Source organism: Peromyscus leucopus, chromosome 3 (genome assembly GCF_004664715.2).
Source record: "Peromyscus leucopus breed LL Stock chromosome 3, UCI_PerLeu_2.1, whole genome shotgun sequence".
In the NCBI taxonomy this organism is placed as follows: Eukaryota; Metazoa; Chordata; class Mammalia; order Rodentia; family Cricetidae; genus Peromyscus; species Peromyscus leucopus.
In genome coordinates this window covers 123,826,722-123,845,369 of record NC_051065.1, presented here as the reverse complement: position 1 = coordinate 123,845,369, position 18,648 = coordinate 123,826,722, and the positions used below count along the sequence as shown (strand labels likewise).

General features: G+C 35.3%; 1 protein-coding gene across 6 annotated transcripts in view; it reads left to right on the top strand.

Annotated features, from left to right (window-relative positions):
* Nucleotides 1-17,820, top strand: part of Bicd1 (BICD cargo adaptor 1) — a 188,755-nt gene extending 170,935 nt beyond the window's left edge. For 2 of the 6 annotated variants that reach the window (XM_028892397.2, XM_028892396.2), the window contains 2 exons: nt 8,675-8,750; nt 14,729-14,813. In XM_028892397.2, coding sequence (XP_028748230.1) covers nt 8,675-8,722 — 48 coding nt within the window. In that variant the 3' untranslated portion in view covers nt 8,723-8,750; nt 14,729-14,813. Of the gene's footprint in view, nt 1-8,664; nt 8,751-14,728 lie in introns of all 6 variants that reach the window. The other 4 variants (XM_028892395.2, XM_028892392.2, XM_037203957.1 and 1 more) reach the window with 4 other exon arrangements.
* Nucleotides 17,821-18,648: the final 828 nt, after the last annotated feature.

Below are 18,648 nucleotides of genomic sequence, written 5' to 3'. Positions count from 1 at the left end.
TTTAATGGTATTTTCTCTAGAATCCCTGATTTTAGAATTAAAAAATATGCACGACATTTTAAATAGATTCTTTAAGTGTTTATTTTTACCTTTCTTGCTTCACCATGGCTACTCCCTTTACTTATTTCTTGCAGTGGAAAATCTCAGTCATGGCCAGATCTTCCTTTCCTTTGTCCTGTTGTCTAATCATTGGGCTCTGGGTTGTACATTTTCACAAACATTTTTTTCACCTGATCTTCATGGGAATCCTGCAAGATTATTGTTTGATGTCTCCACTTATCTAGTAAATAAGGCTTAAAATTTGAAACTCAGAATAGTCAAATTACTTCTTTTGCCACCTCGTGACTGGTCCATATAGCATGAAGCCAAACACAATTTCTCTTTAAGTGCATGGCTCCATAGTGGAATCCAGGCTTAATGTGTTTGAGAACTAGGTTTAACCTTTGGCCCACCAGAGATAAATGCATACTGTATTAGTTATTTTTATGTTTTCGTGATACAATTCCATGACCATAAGCAACGTATAGAAGAGGTTTTTTTGGTTTACAATTCCAAAGGGAGAGTCCACAATGATAAGGAAGGCATGGCAGGAGGTGCCTGGATCAGGAAGTTTGCTGATCACATTTCAATAGAACATAGGAAGCAGAGAGAGCCAACAAGAAGTAGGGTTAAGCTATAAAATTTTAAAACCTGCCCACAAGAAGCACCACAAATGCAGGACCAAGGGATTAAATATGTAAGCTCATGGGATACTTTGTCATCCAAACCACAACAAATGCCTAGTTCTTTCTGATAGACTCTGAATACCAGGCAGAAAAGGAGACTTGAGCATCATAAGAGAGAGAAGGCAGTATAAAGAGACTGCCAGGAAATGGTGGCAGAAGCTTCACTGGCTAGAGGCAGGAAATACTTTATAGAATGCTCATTGTCTGTCATAGCAGGCCTATATGATCATCCCTGAGGACCTGAATGTGTCCGGAAGATTGTCTGTGATGATTACATGGAGAGTGTTTTTGTGCTGTTATCCACAACAGCAAACTCCTGTGCTTATAAGCAGTGGCTATAATGATTCAGTTTTCTTATCTTCATGTACAGTGTATAGAAGTTTATTTTTTAGTAATGCAATTATCACCCAGATTTATACTTAGTAATATAATTACGCACATGTCACATCTTGTCATCAGTTTAACTATCCCCAATAATACTTATTTGGTAGATTTTGCTTCTAATATATGCATATACATATACACATACACACATATACATATATATGCTGTTTGGAGTTTTTTTGGACTGAAGAAGTACTCTTGGCAGAAAGTGGGTGTTTCCATTGCATCTACTTTAGAACACATAAAACAAAGGCTATGTTTTATGTAGACGGAAGTTTTCCTATATCCCACCTGGACCTGCAACTGCTCAGTCCCAAGTAAACACATAGAGGCTTATATTATTTACAAACTGTATGTCCTATGGCTCAAGCTTCTGGCTAGCTAGCTCTTTAATATTAAATTATTCCTATTAATCTATATGTTGCCACGTGGCCATGGCATTGCCAGTCTGCTGGCATCTTGTTGCTCCTTTGGTGGCTAGTGGCTCTCTCCACTCTGCCCTTCTCTTTGTTTTTGAGAGAAACAAAATTTGAATTTTGGGCTCTCTTGAATTTCTCACCTGGATGTAAGCTTTCTTGCCATAGGCCAAAACAGCTTTATTTATTATCCAAAGGGAACCACACATATTCATAGCATATAGAAAGACATCCCATAGCAGTTTTAGTTTTGGGGCTATAGTTACAATATACCACAGAGCAAGCAACTAACTTAAACAACAAATTGTATTTATTTAATTTTCCACACAAAATACTCAAATTCAAGGTCAAGGTGCCTACAGTAGATGCCTACTGCATCCTCATTTGGTCCTCTGAGTTATACATATTCTTGTGTATCTTTGATCTCTTCCCTGCACAAGGATATGCATCAGATGGAAGTAGAACAAAACTCAACTAGCATAATTTTAACTGACCCTCTGAAGGTCTCATCTCCAAAACAACCCTATTTGAAGGTGTTGGGTTAAGGCTTTAACTTTGGGAGGACACAATTCATGCCACAGCAGGCTCCATGGGGCATTACACTGAAAGAACATGTGTAGACAATCAGAAGCTTGGGCTTAAGTTTTAGCTCTGTCACTTACTTGGGCCCTGTGCTGATTAGTTTTATGTCAACTTGACATAGGTTAGAGTCATTTGGGAAGATGGAAGCTTAATTGAGAAAATGTTCCTAATAGATTGGCCTGTGGGCAAGCCTTTGTGACATTTTCTTAATTAGTGATGGGAAGGTTCATCTCATGGTGTATGATACCACTCCTGGGTAGGTGGTCCTAGGGTGTATTAGAAAATAGGCTACATAAGGAAGCCATGGAGAACAAGCCAGAAAGCCACTATTGCATGGCCTTTGCATGGACTCCTGTATCCAGGTTCCTTCCCTGACTGCCTTGGATGATGGATTACATGATGTAAGGTGAAATAAACCCTTTCCTCCCCAAGTTTGTTTTTGGCCATGGTCTTTTATAATAGCAATAGAAATGCTAACTGAGACAGGCCCTAAAACAAAACAAAACAAAACAAAACCCTTTTGTTCTTTATAAAAGTCACAGAAAGTGACCAGGCATAAACTCCTCTACCTTTCTAAGCCTTATTTCTTTATTCTAAATAAAATTAAATCTATTTCAGTGTGGTGGTGCATACTTGTAATCATATTACTTGGAAGGATGAGACAGAAAAATACCAGCTTAAGACCATCGTGGGACCCTGTTTCAAAAGTTAAATAAAAAGAAATAAAAACTATTTGATTGACTTTTTATAAAGATCAGAGGTCCTTGTATGCAAGGTATTTAGTTCATGTTTGTGTCTATAGAGCATTTTCTAAACATTGCAAGTTATTATGTCTCATCTTTCTTGTTTTTCTACTTTTGTTCTGTGTGTGTGTTTTTTTCTGTCAACCAAAATCAGGTCTAGGTTTGCAGAAAAAAGAAAACAAAAGAGGTTGTCTCTATGCTTTCAAAACAATCCATAACTCTATCAACTTTTTATCAAGTAGATCTCATAAATATTCTTGTTTTTATAGTATTATTTAGTCCTCTGTTACTGAATATTGACTATTTGCTGAAAGTTCGTATTATTTTTGGTACAAAACTATATCTATTTGAAAAGTGCAACAATGTCATTCTATGATAGGATTTGTTCAGATGTATTTATTAAAGTTATTATTAAAATGGTCTTAAAATATTATACCATTTTAACAATATAAGATAACCAAGTGTCTTACCAAGAGGCATGTATGCTCATTGAATCATGAACTTCCATTTCTCCTGTCTATTTTTCTAGCATGCCTATTTTTGAAAATATGAGTTACTATTTTCAAGACATGAAAAGAGAAGCCAGATGTAGAGGCAATATCTATAATCCCAGCTTTCAAGAGACTGAGACAGGTGAATCATGAATTGAGGCCAGTTGGGCCACAGAGCAAGTTACTGTCTTGAAAGGAATAAGAAGAGCAGTGAAATGAAATTTTTAAATTTTTAAAAAGACACCAAAAAGTCATGTGCATATGCAGCATAAATAAAGAGGTGCCCAGAGAGAAAGAGAATGTGGAAGCAATAGTATAGACACCTAAATGCGCCAGAGAGAATGTAGAAATACAGTTTTTATACAGAAGAAACATGGTTTTCTAAATTCAATCCACAAACTTGAGCCTGATCTTTGGCAAATTTGGGGAAATGGATGGATTCATCTGCTCAGTATGCAGTGGTGACTGATAAAGGCTAGTTCATTAAGAATGACTTCTGCTAGACTAAGCTTCATTCTCATGCGTAAAAGCCAGGGTAAGTGGTATGTCTGAATCTTGACAAACAACCAGCTGTTTAAAAAAATTTAAGGCAAATAGAGAATTAGTCATACTTTTTTTGCATTCATAATTGGTTGAAAGGGTAAAAAATCATCCATCAAAACTTATGAAATATGTCTCTACCTAGCCCTATTGTTGCCAATATGAAATGAAGATATCAAAGTCAAATTACCATATTTTTTTGGCTTGATACATAAAAATAGGAGAGGGACTAATATATTAAGGGTGAAATGCATTAGGGATAAACATAAAACATTAAAAAGTAGGATCTGGAGTTGTAACTCAGTGGTAGAATGCATGCCTAGCATACACAAGGCCCTGAATTCAAGTTCCAAACCACAAATAAATTATATAAACTATTTCATTGGAATTATAAACATATAGATCCTTAATTATATTAATAATGGATATATATCCACATTTCATTGGCATTGTAAACATATATCCATAGGCATGGAATAGAAGAAACATGACTTGTTAGCACCATCTATAAACAAAAAATGATTGGCATGAAATAGCAGTGGAATGTGGTTGCTTTAAATGTCATACAGACTTTGTTATTTTCATAGAATTTTGATAATTATGATGAGACAGGTCTGCTGTGCTATTCTTCTCTTGCCATACCTGACTGCATATGATTTCATTTTCAGACACTTCAGGGTTAGAAAGATGTTCCTATACTAGATCATGTCCTCTAGAGTAGGGTGAGGAAGGTATATGAGAGGAAAGTGAGAGAAGTTGCCACCATGTCTCATAGGAAGAGCTTGATTTGGTATTGAGGACATAGATTTCACAGAAACTTGAGCAGCACTGGATATGGCTCATGGTGCTGAGGGAAGGAGATAGGTATTGAAGAGCCAAGGGTGCATTAGATCTTCCACTTTGAAAACATGCTATAGGAGATTGTGTGCCATTGAGAACTGCTCTGTACTTTTCACGGAGTATCTGGTAAGCAAGGAAACCTCTTCTAGAGCCTTATTCTGGCAGACTGTAATCCCATATCACAACCACTGCTGTCATGTGGGCTGAGGGATGAGCAAAATCCTAGTGTTTCAACTTGTTCCACTCAGGGCACTCTCACCTATCCCATGCAGCCACCGCTGAGTTTTTAGACTCTCTAAGGCACTGGCTTTTCGAATATTGATGAATTTTCTAAATTGCATCAAAAACGTTAAAAAGTAGCAGAAGCTTGAGGGAGAGCTGTAGAGCAAAAACTTCTTCCTCTCTGCCAGGGAAATCTGTTTTCAGCCACCAAAACAACAAACAATCAAGCAAACCAAACCAAAAATAACAACACAAAACATTATCCCTGTTCTTGGATGCTGTATCTTGCTTTGTGTTTTTGATGTATTTGATTCTCTTCAGATCATAGTCTCAATTGTATGATGGTATTCTTTCACCATGTAACCCTGATACTTTCTGGAAGTAGCTGATAGAAATGTAAGAGTAGCCAGAGAACACAGTGCCTGACACATGGTAAGCAATGAGTGAGTTCCAGATGTTGTAGCCTCTTCCTCTTCCTTACCATCTCCATGCCACATTACTGTAAGTGCTCACTGAATGTGTTTGTCTTTCTCAATCAAGCAGAGATTTTATCTTCTTTGTGTTTTTGTCCCCACTGTCCAATAGTCTCCAACATAAAGTTAGTAATTTGATATTGAATAATTGAGACTACCTTGGTTAATAAATGACATTGGCTGTGGTTGCTATGCAAGTCATCTTTCATGATTTAAAAATAGTGAGATTCAGCTACACTTACCTCAAGAGTCTGTCTGGCCTAGAAGATCATAGTCAGAGCTGGGATATCAGGAACTAAAGCCTAGGAGGGACCTTTTCTATCTCCCAGCACACCTGCTTTGCTTTGCAGAGTGTATGCTAAAATACTGTGGTTCAATTTGGCTTGAAGTGGCATAATGAGAAAGATGTGGACCCAGGAGGACTCAGAGGGGAGACTTGAGAGACAGCTGAATCAGAGAAATGTAGCTTTTTTAAATTCACATCAACACATCATGTTTTTACATTTGGAATCTGTTGGTTTTGCTCTTAAGAGTCCCACTTAGTTAAAGGATTAAAAATGTAAAATATTAACAATAACTGGAGGTGATGTCTATACTTATTTTTATTTACTTATTAGTATATTTTAGACAGAATCTCATTATATAGCCTTGGCTGGTCTGGAACTCACTATGTAGAACAAGCTGACATTGAACCCAGAGATCTGCCTTCCTCTGCCTCCCAAGTGCTAGAATTAAAGACATATGCCTAGAAAAGTAATTTATTTTTAAAAGAGATATAGGACTGGAGAGATGTCTCAGTGGTTTTTTAATTTGCTGATCTTGAAGAGAACCTAGATTCAGTTCTTCCCACATGGTTCACAACTGCTTGTAACTACAGTTCCAGGGTATCTGGCACCTTCTTCTGACATCTGTGGCTACCAGGTATGCACATGATACATATACATACGGGTAGGCAAACACTCATGCACACGAAATAAAAATAAATCTTTAAAAGGAAAGAGAACATAATGTTCACTATAAATGTAAAGAGCTGCCAAATCAGGCAGCTTATTAAGGGAGTGCATTGTGGTCTTGTGTGGGAGGCCAGCTCCCACCTTTTAAAGGGTTCCTATGAGGAGGAGAGAGGTATAAGAAAATATTCGATAGAAAGATAGCAAATAAGTTAAAGACAGAAACACAGGATAGCTTCAGAAGGACCTGGATCAAAACCCAGTGGCCTCGAAGATTTATTCAACAGGCTTTTTATAACATGCCAAGGAGAGAGGCAAAAGACCTTTCCCTTGCTACATCAAAGCACACTGCACAGCCAAGTGTAAACCCTTCCAAACATCTGGTAACCATGCCCATGGTCAAATCATCCCTTTATATAGCCCTGCTGGGTAAAGCAAGCTCAGATTCTCGGACCCTGAGTAAGTTCTCACTAGGAAACCTCTGTGGGTCTCTATAGTCTTGATCATCTGTTTCCTAACTGTTATCAGAAAGGGTATTTTCAATGCATGATAAGCCATCATTGCATTGCAAAGAAATTATTTCTGATATACAGATTTGAAAAGTAAGAATTTTGATACTCCAATTGATTCAACAAAGGCTAATGCTCTGCTTTAGAAGTGTTTCATTTATCTCTTGCTGACAATATAAAGTGTAAAGATTACAGAGTGCATGTCCAGGTCATTTTTTCATCCATTGTACTTATTTAAAGGAGGGAAGTATGTACCTAGTTTATAACTTATAAATTGCATATCTGGTAGCCCAATTAAAATTCAGTTAGCTGTCTGAATTTGTCCAAATTATAACACAGATAGAAAAGTTTTGGGAAGAGACAAAATGAACAGACAGAGATTTTTAAATAGAAAAGGAGTTAATTTCTAAAGCCTTGAGTTTTTACAAAAGAGCACCATTGGAGCTGGTCGAACTTAAAAGGGACAAAACAATAAAAAGGGGACACCTCAAATTCTGAGAAATCAGAGAAAAAAGTCCAAGTATGATAAGTCTAAATATCAGTTAATACAGATTCAGATTTCCTCATTCCTATTAATAAGAAATGGTTAAGCTGCAACAAAGATCACTGTGTAAGAGTCCCCTCAATAATGATGCTATAGAGAACTCAAATCAAGCTTATTTCATGTTGCTTTCTATATTTCATTAGAAAGTTTATGTTTCTTAAAAACATTGTTGTGAATTTTGATATTCTAGAAATACCAAATTCTGATACATTTTGTTATAAAATAGAATATAGTGATTTTAGAACAGCAATGACTTAGATATGAGCTTTTAAACATAAATTTGAATAGAGTCTTAACCCTGTAAATCCAGAATTTTAGGTGATTTGGCTTTAATATCTTCTACATGTCTAAACCGTTCAGCAAAGAAAATGCTTCAAGAATTATTTTAAACCCAACTTCCATTTTTGCTTTTTTTTCAGACTTTTTTGAAAAAATATTATGTATACATTTCCCACTAGCCTTTTGTATATTTCTAATATTGTAAACCCAATGCTAGAGAGCAAACTGATTTGTGATGGCTTAGACCTATCTTTTTGGAGTTTATGATTAACACAATGACAACTTATAACATGTAGTTAATCTAGTATGAGTTATAGTATATGGTTTTAAAGTAATAAAAACCAAACAAAGTAAGGTTAGTAAGGTTGGCTTCCTTCATCAGCCCAAGTTACTCAAATTGTCTTATATAATGAACCACATTTCTGCTAAGAATTATTTTCAACACATACAATCAATTTTCTGAAAACTGTAAAGATAACTTTCTTGTTCAATATCCTCTTAATAAGGTATTGTTTGACTTTTTCAAAATATCTGTGAGTTTGACAATATTATTATATGCCCTGATAATAAAATCTGTTACCTAAATATATTCCATTTTAGAACAGCAGATCTATGTGCTAATCAAGTAATCATCATGTTCAAGTTCAGAAGTTGAAGATTTGTTTTTATATCAATAGACTCTGACTTTAGAGACATCAGAACACCAACTATGAATGCCATAGGACATAATGTACTTTAAAAACTATTGCAACTATTTTTATGCCATTAGTTTTTCTAATATTGTATTTAATTAAAAAAAATTCTGTCTTTTCTATTGGCGTTAGTCAAGGAAAACACACCCAAAAAACCCACACTTAATCTAGATGTTTCTGAGTGCACATTCCTCACTAAATCTCAGGCAGCTGATTTAGTTACTGTTGCTAACACCTTTATGTCATCTCTTTGTGTACATGTCTAATTTATTAGTTTCTTGTAGATTGTCAGCAGCCTGCTGCCTCCGTACCGCCACAGTGCTCACAACTAACTGGGAGGCAAGACTACCCAACTGTCAGGTAAATTCACAGGTCCTTCCTCTTCCCACCAGCTGCATGTCAGCTCCCCTTCCCAAGACCATAACTACCTATGCATCTTTATATGTTATTGCATGTTTTTTCATGAATTGGCTACATGATGATGCCCTTGTTACTTGAAATCCATATTCCCTATGAGCATGCACAGGAGTTAGTGCTATGTCATCAACCACTAGCTGGTAGAATAAAGGCTGCTTCGTTTCCCCTAGTGAGCAAACACTTGTGTTATGCCAGTGTTTCATTGCCTCCAATCTCAAACCTGTAATTTTAAGCTATTTGGCCTACTTTTATCTTTTTGTCCTTCAAATATACATCTCAGGCAAACAAACAGTGAAAATATATGCAAATAGACATGGAAAATATCTAATTCCATTCTAGGATACTTTATAAAAGGGTTTCCATTTTCTGTCTACTCAGTCCCATTGTTAAAACTGAATTTGTGATAGTATGTACCTGTTACCCAGTACTTTGGATGCTGTGATAAGATGCTGAGTTTGAGACTAGCATGAGTTATATATTGAGTTCAATGCCAGCTTGTGATACAGAATAACACTGTCTCCAAAATCTATTTTTAAAAAAACAGGGCAGGGGGAAAGAGGGAGAAAAATTCAAATCTGAATTTAAAAAAAAAAAATTGCCGTGATTATTTTCCCTTTATCTGAAATGCAGTGTTTTAAAGGCATGTTTGTAGACTCCCTAGACATTGAACTTGAGAGTTTGCTGACAGTTCATATTCCAGTTTAAAGCACTCCAAAACAATTACTAGTTACATCCTTAGTGACTCCCCCAGCCTAGCAGCATCTTGTCAGAACCTCCTCATCTCCATAATGTCTTTCATCCTCACTTACCTGGCTTCTGCTGGTACCAAGCTTATTAATATACATAATGCATCTCTTGTTCTCCTACCAGAAGTCTTGTGTCAAGCAAGGACCAACCCAAACATGGGTCCATGTGTGTGTTTGAGATGAGTAGCTGTCAGTAGCAGACATACATGTTCATGCCTTAGGGTAACTGGGTACCCGCCAATACAGAAGCAATACATCTAAAACTAGAATGCAATGTGTTCTATTGCCTATGTAAGTGGAACACTGGCCCCAGTATTGTGGATTGAACCTAGGGTCTACGTATGCAATGTTAAGGGATCTACTATTGAGCTGCATTGTCACCCCCCAAAGTACATTGTAAATAGTGTCTTCTGATTGATGTCTCTTAGAAAACTGATCATACATTTACCTCAGAAATATTCCTTATTTTTTGTATTTATTTTATTTTATGTGTGAATGTTTTGCTTGCATGTATGTATGTGCACCATGCATGCTTGGTGCTTGGAAAGGTTAGAAGAGGGCACTGGATTTCTTGGAAGTAGAGTTACAGATGGTTGTGAAACACTATGTGGGTGCTGGGAATTGAACCCAGGTCCTTTGCAAGAATAACGTATGTTCTTAATTACTGAGCCATCTCTCCAGCTTCTCAGAACTGTTCTTTACTAATGTGTTGATGGCATTTATAACAATAGCCAATTCTGGATAATTTCAATTATATAAGTAATGAATATTAGTATGAGTGTTCAAGTTGATCAGAGAGAGATTCTATAGTATAGTGACTGAGAACCTGGAGTCTGAACCTCTAGTCTACACTCTACAAAGGAGCCTCCTTCATTTGGGGCTCCAGGGTAGTTCTAACACTGTACAGATGCCCCATAAATGTTGACTACATAACTGAGTGGATGAGCTTTGTAGTCAGATTTTTGGCTTGTGATCCTATCTCTTACACCCTATATGTGTAATCTTGGAAAGCTGTTTCTGCTAGCTATGTTCTTTCTTTACTTATAAGGTAAAAAGCACAGACACTGGGGGAATTCAGGGATGAAGGGCCTGGCATGTCTGCCCAGTCTGCTGTTAGAATTCACACTTCTGTACACTATCATCCCTGACCAAAATCTGTTTATTTTGTGGCCAATCCAGTTTGCTTGAGCAGAGTTGGCATACTACTGCTTTAAAAAATTTCCATGACTCAGGAATGCAAATGTATTCCTTCTCTTCTGAGGTTACTTAATGTTGGTGCTTCCTGTCTCCCTGGGAGTGATTTACTGAAATAAAAGCAATTTAGTGAATTTCAGACATTCCTAGTTTCTATTCAAGTAGTTGTAGCATGTCTAGAACAGACTTCTTCTCTTCCTCACTACAGTACACACAGAGAAAGGATTAATGTCTAGAGATTTGGAAGGACTCCTCTTCAGAGTGGCTTGGGTCCTGACTGGCTTCTGCTACAGGAGGACCTGAGTCAGTACTGCACTGTCCTCTTACTCCTTCTAGGCAGGAAAGGCAATACACAACCAGCATCAGAACTCATACTGGGTACCAGGCAAGGGTAAGTTCTTCACATGTGTTAGTTACTGTGATTCCCCTATAGGCTAAGCAGCTGTTATACTCTTCTAAATGAAGAAATCAGGGTTAGGCACACAGAACAACTGAGCCAAGTATTTAACACCCATTCCTGTCCACCATGGAGCATCACTGCACTTAGATAAGGAGCCAGTCATTTTGTCTACAGTTGGCAGAACAAAGAAAACTTTGTGTAAGTTACCTAGCTGACTCAGTTTCTTTGAATTGAAAGTGGATATTCAGTGAAACATGAGAAAAATTTCTAGGAATATTGAGTGATTTCAAATCAGATGTTCTCTTTGTTTCTCATTTTGAAAAAAAAAAGTTTTTTGCTTCCCTCCAGTTTATATGTATATACTTAGTAACTGTAACTGTTTTTTTACTTCTGGGAGTTAAATTCAGGACTGTAAACATGTTGTATTCACATAACTTTTAAGGTATATGATTTCTCAATTCCTTAGTATTTAAGGTATATGATTTTTCAATTCCTTAGTATTTAAGGATTATGATTTCTCAATTCCTTAGTTTCTTAATAAAGTGCTCTTACACTGAAAATGTAGAACTTTTCCACATATAGTTTTGTTGTTTTGTTTTGAGACATAGTCTTGCTATGTGGTCTAGGCTTATCATGAATTACATGAGCTCCTGGGCTTTAAGTGATCCTCCTGCCCTGGCCTCTCAAAAAGCTTTAATTGCAGGTTTATGCCACATTCCCAACATCTATATACTTTGTTTTTTGATATTAAAGTTTTTATTTGGAGTCTCATGCACAATCTATACAAGTCATGAAAATGGAAAACACCACAAAATAATATTTAAATAGAAGGTAAGAGCACAGTATGTCATGTTTCAATAAATACAATTCAATTTTTTGGACTATTTGCAGGCTGATTCTATTCTAAGTTATTAAAAATTTTTATACATAATGATACAATAGGAAATGATGTTATAGCCTTGGACATAATATTTAAATATATAAAAATTTGTAATATTTATCATATCTTCACATCTACTAAGTTGTATTTACCTGGAAAAAGACAAAGAAAAATAATAACTATAAGATGAATTACTAAATGGTCTTATTAATAACAAACTTGGAGCCAGATATTAGGGTTAAAACTGGATATTAGAAAAGCAGAAAGAAGCCAGCCACATTCTTACCACTTGGAGATCCTCAGCCAAAGAGACCTACTTCCTGTATACCCAGCCTATACTCTTCTGTTCTGCATTTCACTTCCTGTCTCCACCCAGCTACATCGCTGCCTGTCTGTCTATACAGACGTCCATACCTCTATGGTTAGTGCTGGGATTAACAGTGTGTGTCACCATGCCTTGCTCTGTTCCCCAATGTGGCCTTGAACTCACAGAGATCTGGATGAATCTCTGTCTCCCAAATGCTAGGATTAATGGCATGTGCTACCATTGCATGACTTCTATGTTTAATATAATGACTGGCTTTTTCCTCTGATACTCAGATAAGCTTTATTAGGGTGCACAATATATTGGGAAAAACAATGTATCACTACAAATAACCTTTTTGAAGATATTTCAAACTTCCTGAAGATATGTCCAACTTAATACTTTAAATGTCTTAGTAATGAATTGCTAGGCTCTCTGTTGCCATGTTCTTCCAGTGAAAAGTTACTTATAGTAAAGGTTGAATAACAAGCAGTCTTCTAAAGATATTTAGCAATCAAAATGGAAACTGAATTCATGTTATACTTTAAGTAATAATGTGCCAAATGTTTATGTTAAAACAACTTATTAACCTGTCAGTCAAGAATATGTTTTATTGTACACGATGTTACTACATTTTATGCAAACTTAAAATACTGATACTATCGTGTAAAATAGTCCAACTTTCACTTTATAAGGAATTTTAAATGATGAAAATAATTTTAAGTTATCATGAATGACACATCAAGATGTTGAGCCAACTGAACTATAGCCACTGCTTGGGCTATGCTCTCCTTAGTTAGCCATGCAAAAACACTCTAGGAAGAAGAGTACTGCATCATACAAGGTCCTTCCTGCATAATGCAACTACCATAATACTACTTGCTGTAACTTATGCTGTACTTTATGTTTAATTCCATAGAAAGAAATCATTTCTAACTTACAAAAAACCACAGGGTCTAAGGAAAGTCTCTCTGATCTATTGTTAATCTGTTATTCCTTAACCATTGACTATTGGGGAGGTTAGGGATAATCTTACCCAGCATTGATTTTTTTCCTTTTATCATTAATTGATTAAACTGTACACTACCTTCTTGATCCTTGTTCCACCATTTTATATTTGCTACATTTATACACATGGGTTAGAGCTGTGGCTTAGTCACAGACTGCTTGCCTAAACTGTATGAAGTCTTGTGTTTCTTCCCAAGCATCACCAAAAAGAAAAAGAAACAGGAAAAATAATTTTTACCATTGGTCATCCTAATCAGTATAGGACATCAGTTTCCTTTTGAACTAAATTTACAGTGGTTCAAAGAGCTCAGGAAGTAACTTCTTGCTAAATATTTACTAAATTATGATTTTATACTAATGTTCAACAGATACATATGATTGACAATTTCAGTACCAAAGCTTCAAAATTATCTGTTTAATCTGATTTTTAATTAATCCATTGATAATATTGCTTTTAAAATTATTTAAATGTATAAATAATAAACTTTGAATAGTTGCAACAAATACTCCCAATAGAAATGAGTTACAATACTAAAATTCATAATATATGGGGAAGTAGACCATGTTTTCCAATTTAAAAAAACCCATGGTACCCTCCCCCTGTTGATAATCATGTTTTAAAAGATATTGACCCAAATATGTTTTGTAGTTTTATCCTTGGAAATCTAATGATTTTACTACTTTACTCTTCAAGATTATTCATCAAGACATTGAAGAGTCTGAGACCAGGCTCATTACAACTGGAGGCACTCAGAGGTATCCTGTTGGTTAGAAGACCACATCATTCACTTAACAAATGTAAAATGCCGTAAAAGTCATCAGGTTTTTTTTTTTTTTTTTCATACCACCAAACCAAAGTGGAGAAACCCTAAGAGCAAACTAGACTTCACGAGCAAGTGGATTATCTTTCTGAGTCTCTATAGTAAACTAGATTCTTATAAATGTTAATGTCTTGGTCTCTGGGCTAGCACCACCTGAACCACAGAGAGCACATGGCAAATACAGGCTCTAGAGTCCCTTACTGGCCCTGATAACTCAACGTCTCCTTTACCAAGATAATAAAGTTTGAAAAGTACTGATCTAATGACACTTTACTGCCAACCCAGAGATCTAGGAGTTGGAGACTGTGCAAAAACTGAATACTTGGCTTGAAGGACAAGTTCATGTATCAGTTCCCAAAGTTTCTCTTTACTTTTTCTTTTTTTCTTTTTCCATGCTCTGCTTTAAAACCTGAATTTTTCTTGGCATGCTTTGAATTTAAACAATTTTCTTCACAAAGTTTCTGTTCATGTGTTTAAAATGTATAGTGCAATAATTTGTCTGACCATCACAGTGTATGTGGTTGTTTACCAGTATGATTTTGCTAACTGCCTTCTTTCTCATTTTCAGTCCGGACATTGCCCTCCCTGAGGAGCAGCCACATTCCAGCTCACAGTGTGCTCCTCTCCATTGTCTCACCAAGCCTCCTTACCCCTAGTCTTCATCTCTCATGGATGAGTATATGGGCTGAAGGTTTTGTAGCCACACCAAGGACACTGCCTGAGATCTAGCAGGTGTTTTCTTCCTGGAGATTAGATGTACATATAGATTACAGTCCATCATTTTTGAAGAGGAGAAAGAGTTCAGAAGAATAAAATGATGCATTGAACCTGGTGTAATCAAACAATTTATGGTTTATCTGAGTCACAGATGATCTGCAATCAAATGGCAACAGTTCACTTGAAATTTAAATGAAACATGTATCTCAGTTAGCTGGCTTTACCTCCACAGCATAAAAGAGATCCAAGACAATGTAAAACAGATATGTTGTAAAATCATCTTTCCCTATACTTCAAAGTCAGTCATCGAAGTTGATTCCAATATTTTCATTGATATTTATTTCATATTTTATTTGCTATATGGTTTGTGTTTATAAGGATACCTTCTGTAAGCAGAATTCATTTATTTTTAAATACTCATAGTTTGCTCAATTTAATTTAGTTTAAAATCTGGAACTGGCAAGATTATGGTCCTTTTTCTTGCAGAAAATTACAAATGAGGTGCATCAGAATGTTAACACTGTTTTGCTGCTACATAAATATTCTTTATGCAGTTATTTTCTAATTAGTAACTCATTAATTGCTAGTTTTTTTTACTATAATTCTTCAGTGGACATTTATTAAGTAAATCTAAGAAAGAGGCAAAGATATGATTCATTGACTTAATCAAGTTTTGATTGTATCTTTAATTTTTTTAAAATTGAAGTTGAGTAGATATATTGGTGCTGCTCCTGTGTGATTGTGTGTGTGTGTGTGTGTGTGTGTGTGTGTGTGTGTGTGTTAAAGAAGGGCAAATTACTAGAAGGAAAGAAATGGTGTGTTTATTTAATGACCACAAATTTTTTTAAACTTTTTCCAAATTTAGGGTCTTACTATGGGTTTCCCACTAAAAAGGGATCACTATAAATGTAAAAACATATACATATATAGCTGTAAGGTAGGCTTGGCTTGTTAATTTGTGCATAAAGTGTATGTTTTTGTTGTTTGTTTATTTCACAATGAATCTTTCTTGCCAAAAAAAAAATAATAAACCTTAGATCATTGTCTACTTTTGACAAATACTCAGGTGCCTACAGTCATATTATATTGAGATAAGACATATTCCTATTTAATTTACAGATTCTGCTAGGTAATTTTTATGACTTTATTTAAGTCAGTAGAATTTCATAGAAAATTTTAGGTTTTGCATTATTGAGAAAACAAGGACAACAGCTAATTGAGCTGTGAGGTCTAACTTGGATTCCTCAGTTCTCAAGTGCTGCCCACATAATTGCGCCTAACCCTGACTCCTTATCCTTGTCAGGTAGCCTTAACTTACATAAAACCATAAAGATTTTACCTTTTCATTTAACAGTATCTTTAACTTCTCTTCAAAACAAAACTGGTCCTCACTGTTAGCAAAAAGATGACTAGCGCTGTAGGAAGACAACAGAGATTTCAGAGCTTCCCAGCTTGTGGCACATTTATGAAGTGCTCCATCAAAGGTCAGCTGTCAGTCACAAAGCACATTGCAGGAACTTTGTTTTTTCTGTTCCTGTTGAGTAGCAGTCATAGTTACCAAAGCAACCCAAAGATTTTGTGTTCCTTATCTGAATAATGTTTTCATGTCATTTCTTACGCAACTTGGAGTAATAGTTGAAATAGTTGCCCAAATAGGGATGCAGGTTAAAGTACAGCAACACACAAGACAGATCCTGATGGAAGTCCTAGTCAGTCAGAATCCCCACATAGTTGCTCCTGCCTATATTGCTTTATTATTTCTGTACATTCTCATTTATTGGTGTTGAATTTGCCTGGTGCCAATATCAGTGAGACAGTATCGATTTTCATTGGAGTTCAATTAAAGACAACTTCTTCTGTTCTTTCTTTTTCACTTTCCCCTTTCCTAAGCATGAATTAAAACCCAAGAAGTGTCATAGTTGCTAAGTTGACTTTGTCCTGAGGGATAAAATGCCTTTTTAAAATAAATACCCCAGAATGAGTTGTGTCTTTGGAATGGGAACTCAACAATGGATCTCTTCCCTGTGTAACCACTGTTGACATAGCTACATTGCGTTTGTGTGTAAAGCTGATTTCTTCCAATATGAAATTTATCAATAAGTCTGTTATAAATGTGTTTCATTTTAGTTTTTTATTTGAACAGAGTATGAAGTGTTTGTTTTGAAATATTAATTCTTTAAAATATTAATTTTAACAGAATTTAACCAAGAAGATATAGAAACTTGGAAACAAATTTGTCATTTTCAGCACAAAAGTAGGTGGTAATCTCTAAGCAGTAAGAGATTATCATGTATTTATGTTGTACCACAACATTTAATATAGTTTAGATGGAGCCATATTTATATTTATTTATTTACAGACCTTTTCAATGAATAAATGTATAGTGCTGATAAAAATGAATGCCTGTAAAGATAACACTGGGATGTAAAAAAGAAACCGAAAAAGTGAAAAACTGATGAAACAAAAAGCATGAATCTCAGTAAGAATAATTGAAGGTGCATTTGATATTAAAATATAAACTATAGAAACACTGCAAATGCTAATTGTTGTAAACATTTCAAACAAAGGTGAGAGGTAATGTTCAAGATTAGTTAGGCAAAGTAACCAACTATTGTAAAAAATTTTATTACATTTTACTCTGTGTGTGTGTGTGTGCGTGTGCGCATGCATGCATGTACACACATGCATATCCACAGCATGTGTGGAAGAGTCAGAGGAAAACCTACAGGAATTGCTTCTCTCCCACAACTATGTGGACCCCAAGGATTAAACTCAGATTCTCAGGCTTAGTAGAAGGCATCTTCATCTGCTGAGCCATCTTACTGGTCTCCATTTTTTTTTTTTTTTAATGTAAGCACAATTACAAAACCGAATAGAAGAATTAGTATGCAGAAATGCTTTCCCACAGAGGATTTTTCATTAACACATAATAGTAAAATAAAAAAGAGCAATAAACTGTGATTGGCCTAAGTGCTTAGAAGCATAAAAAAACTTTGGATGCATAAACCTTTTGCATATCTAATTCTGGGTTTAAAAGAAAGAGGAGAAGGAAAAAAGAATTTTGAAAACTTCTAGAAAATATAAATTTAGGAATGAAGAAAAGACTTATTTGAAGTTATACTTTACATTTGCCTAAAGGAGAGGTCCAACAAAAAGAACTTAACAAATAGTAGAAAGTAGCTACAGATCCCATAAGACTAATTGTAAAAGGTTAGAGTTCACAAAAATCTCTGTAGAAAGAGATTTTTAACAGTGGAAAATTAATCATTGGATTATAATGATTTGTTTTTAAAAATGGAATGCACTGGTAGTCTAGTAAGTATAGACAGTTTACAATAATGTAATATTGTAGGAGCCCACAATTCTATGATTTCTTTTGTTTTGAAATCTAAAATATGTCTAATTTTTACTGGTTGGTCATGAAATATTTTTACTTTTGAACTAGGATAACAATCTTAATTTTCTAAGGTATTATTTTTTAAAAGGAGTTCTTCAAAGTTGTCTGGAATAGCAACTTCACTTTAAAGAACTTCAATGTCAAAGTCTAAAAAGCAAAAACCCTCAAGAAAACTTCATAAATAGAAGGTATGCAGTCTCTTAAAGGAGACAAATACTTCTTAAATTCTATTTACTTACAAAGATCTTCTGTCTTTAACATTTGCTTTACCTATGCCATAGAACATGTTCTTGTATAGATAAGTCCTTCTCTATTAAATAAGCATGAATAACTGGTTTATTAAACTAGCTAAGGATGTGGGTATTCCCTCATAT